The 3,794-nt window shown below is 46.8% G+C and overlaps 1 protein-coding gene across 1 annotated transcript; it reads left to right on the top strand.

Moving 5' to 3' along the window:
- Positions 1–954: 954 nt before the first annotated feature.
- On the top strand, positions 955–3,199 carry TAL2 (TAL bHLH transcription factor 2). Its single transcript, XM_059493013.1, has 2 exons — positions 955–983; positions 2,836–3,199. Exon 2 carries the CDS (start codon positions 2,846–2,848, stop codon positions 3,197–3,199), a length of 354 nt encoding a protein of 117 aa, XP_059348996.1. The 5' UTR covers positions 955–983; positions 2,836–2,845.
- The last annotated feature ends 595 nt before the right edge of the window (positions 3,200–3,794 follow it).

The following is a 3,794-nucleotide window of genomic DNA, read 5'->3' as shown; positions in this document are numbered from 1 at the left end:
GATGTGTAGGTGACTAGAGCAAAAAGCTGTGCTGAAACATTACAGTCACTGCAGGATTGGACCAGGATAATTTCTCTGCTATGTTTTTAATGGAAACTCCAAGCACAACAACAGGAAACCTACACAGTAAAGAAAGAAAGGAGAATTTAAGGTGGAGAGACATATAAGGTGGCTTACACCTGAAACAAAGCTGCCCAAGTGTTATCCCTGCAAGAGGAGGCGCTGGGAAAGGAAAGGAGCTGTTGTTTGCTGATCTCAAATAAATGTCAGAAATACAAACACACGTTTTTGAAGTGCAAAGCAGGAGCTGCTCTCACAAAGGCATCTGTTTGCTGACAAGGCTTGTGACCACAAGCGTAGCATTGTCCTTTCCAGAGGCATGAGTGGAGAGACAAAGGAAGCCTGGAGTGAAGGAGTAGGCTGGGTTTATTTTTCCACCAATAACAGCACTAACAGGACCAGAGGGCACGTTCACAGCACCAGGGCTGGGTGTTAACCTGCTTTCCTGGAGCCCTCTGTGCTGGGGGCTGCCTGCAGCAGGAGGAAGACAAGAGGCAGACTCACCCTTGGTGTTTGTAGCTGTAAAGAGATGTAAACAGGTACCCAGCAAAAACCGATCCACATGGCAGAATTATAGTGCAGAGCCCCAAAGGCCTGGCAAAATAGAGTCCAGTCCATCAGAAGGAACAAGGAAACCCAAATAACTAATAACTTCCCTTATGTTACCTTTTATACAGATAAGTATGTCTTCAGAAGAAAAAGAAAGGAAAAAAAAATCAAACAACAACACAAACACCAAAACAGAGGACAGAGAAAGAAGCAGGTGGCATTCTGCATTTCACATGGATCTGAGCAGCTGCTTGGAAGAATAAATCTGTAAAGGCAAAAGTTTTGCCTTGGGCACTGAAAACATTGCAGTGTTTAAATCTGTACCACTGATGTGGCACTGCTCTGGCCAGAAAGGTACATGCAACATATCTGAGGTAGGTGCAAAGCACCAAGCAGATTTGTTCCCACAGCACAAACCAAAAATGATACACGGAGTAGGAGAACAATTTTAAAAAATTAATAAAAATAGAGATCTAATCCCCATTTGGATCAAGCAATGAGTCTTAATGTAAGTCTACAAAAGAGGAGAAAAACTCTCAGAAACCTGAAATATAAAGAGTTTGTTTTTTAAAGGAGCCTTTCACGAAACAAGGCCATTTTGATGAGACAGTTTTCTCATGCCCTAGAGGTATGACAGTAATTTCAAACCTCTACCAAAATAGAAATGTGTTGCCAGTGTAAAGGCCAGGGCCAAGAGGAGCATGTGAGGTGTTGTCAGTGAGAGAAGGCATTTTCAGCGTTCAGGGCTGTGCCTGTTCTGCTGCACCCCTGAGCAGAGGTCTCTGAACACAACTGTGACAGGATTCACTGTGCTGCAGCTGTGCTCCCCTGGCAGCTGGTGATCTGTGGAACTTGAGGGAGCTGGGCAGGAACTTCCCTGCCTTGGCTCCCTGACAGGGCATCCCAATTAAACTGTGAGTCACATTTGTGTTTCTTTATTCCCTTGGACTTTTACTGCATGTTTTGGTGAACCCTAAGTGTCTTACATGGTGTAAGGCTGCTTCGGATGGAAGCAGGATCACAGCTGGGCTGTCGTCCCAAAGTTTCCTCTTCCTGGGCATGAAGGATGCTATTCCCTCTGCTTCCCACTCCCCTTTAGAGGACTACAGTAAAGAAGGGTTTGCCAATGTGTATAAAAAGCTGAGGTTTTCACATGCATTAGAGGGTAAGGAAACATTTGTCCTTTCGTCTCTTGGCTGTGGAAAGCTCTTCCCTGCTCCAACTGTCTGCGTGCCATGGCATAAAGAGCTGCCTCAGAAATGGAGGAGTTTATCTCTTCCAGGGCTGTGGGAGGGAAGGGAAAGCACTTTCCCATGGTGGTGGGAGAAAGCTTAGGGCAGCACAAAGAACTTGGCAGCCTTTCTGGTGAATGGTATTTAAAATCACTGTGCACCCCTTGCCTCAGTGCTCTTCTTTGCCAGGTCCATTCTGGGCACGAGGCTCCCTTTGCTTGGCTCTGTGAGGGTAGACAGGGAACAACTGGATAGAGCTTTTGTCTGGGATGCCAGCATGCTTGGTAGGGATCACACTTTCCCCCATGTACTGATCACACTTGTGGCATTTCTCAGAGGCTAAAGGAGAAGCCAGAGTGAAAAGTGTCTGCCACCAGCAGTGAGGGCTGGGCAGGGAACCAGACTGCTCAGCCCTGGAGAAATAACCACAGTCACACATGTCTGTGGTGTGGGCTGGCTGCTCTCTGGAGGCCCATGGTGAAGTCTGCATGGCTTATCTCCAGCCAGGAATCACCAAGCTTGGGCCAGCTGGGTGCAGACTCCAGGGAGGTGTGAAATGAGGCTGGGAAAGCAGGAATGTGTTCTGCACTGGGTCTGCCTGCTTTCCCCCATACAAAGTGTCTGTGTGGCTCTCACACAGCCTGGTGGGATGACAAATGCATTGTCTGTTGGGAATTCTCTTGCAGGGGAGCTCCGAGGAGAAGGTGGGCTTGTAGCAGCACCAAATGCTTGTTCGAGGAAATTAAACTCCTTTACCTCCTTTGTGAAGTTCTTACTGAACTCTGGCATCTGGTTCTATCTCTAATACTTCTGATTATGACTTTAGGGTAAATCTGTGAAGAACATGAAGGACAAGAACACCAGCCAGAGAGGGTAAAAATTAGAAGTTTAGCACCACCACTCTGTGCTTACCATTGTCCCAGAATTACAGCAGCCGCAAGAAAGCAGCCTGTGTGAAATTCAGCATTTACTCACCATCTCCTTTGCTTTGCAGCACCTTGAGAATGACAAGGAAGATCTTCAGCAACACCAGGGAGAGGTGGAGGCAGCAAAACGTCAACAGTGCCTTTGCCAAGCTGAGGAAGCTCATTCCCACGCACCCACCAGACAAAAAGCTGAGCAAGAACGAGACGCTGCGCCTGGCCATGAGATACATCAACTTCCTCGTCAAGGTCCTGGGAGAGCCAGGCCTGCAGCAGACAGCCGTGGCAGCCCGGGGCAGCATCCTGGGGCTCTTCCAGCAAGCCCCACACTTGCAGAGCATGGAGGAGCTGACACTGATTGAAAACTGTGGTGTCTCCTGTCCCGGCATGGGCAGCAATATAGCAGAGTGTTGGTCAGAGGCGTCATCCCCCTAGCAGACAATGAGATGTGCAAGTCTCGGTGTTAGTGTGATAGTCCCTCTCTCCTGGCAGAATCTGTGGGTAGCTCTTTGGTGTATTGTGATTATTTATTTGTATTTATTGCTATTTAATTTGTATTTTTATTTAATAGGGTAGGAAATACTTGGTCGTGCAAAAACCTGGAAGTCCAGATGGAGAACTTGTGATCTCTGGGAGCTTGGAAGGACTCACTGCTGTCATGGCAGAGTCCAGGCCAGGAGAGTCTTCTGTCCAGATCTCGTCCATAAATCAGGGCATAGAAATTTCTTCCCTTTCCTGACAGGGAAAGAGATTATTCTCCTATTCCATTTCAAGGAAACACTATTGAGATGAAGAATTATGACAGCACCACAAAATTTGTCCACAACAGATATCTGGCCTCAGCAGTGAAACATATTGAGAGATGTAATATTTGACACAATCCTCCATATGCTGTTCTAGGGGCTAATCGCACTCTCTCTTGAACTAGTGAATCTTATTTCTGGCTTTATTCTTTTTTTTTTTTTTTAATTTAAGTCCTAGCCCTTGAACCTGGCTACATATTTCTTCATCAGACTGGAGGGACCCCTTA

The sequence above is a fragment of the Ammospiza nelsoni genome, chromosome Z (genome assembly GCF_027579445.1).
Source record: "Ammospiza nelsoni isolate bAmmNel1 chromosome Z, bAmmNel1.pri, whole genome shotgun sequence".
NCBI lineage: Eukaryota > Metazoa > Chordata > Aves > Passeriformes > Passerellidae > Ammospiza > Ammospiza nelsoni.
The sequence above is the reverse complement of the archived record's forward strand: the minus strand, read 5'-3'. Positions and strand labels throughout refer to the sequence as shown.

Excerpts from the sequence above, each read along its gene's own strand:
- TAL2 (XM_059493013.1), top strand. The coding sequence starts at position 2,846 with ATGACAAGGAAGATCTTCAGCAACACCAGGGAGAGGTGGAGGCAGCAA.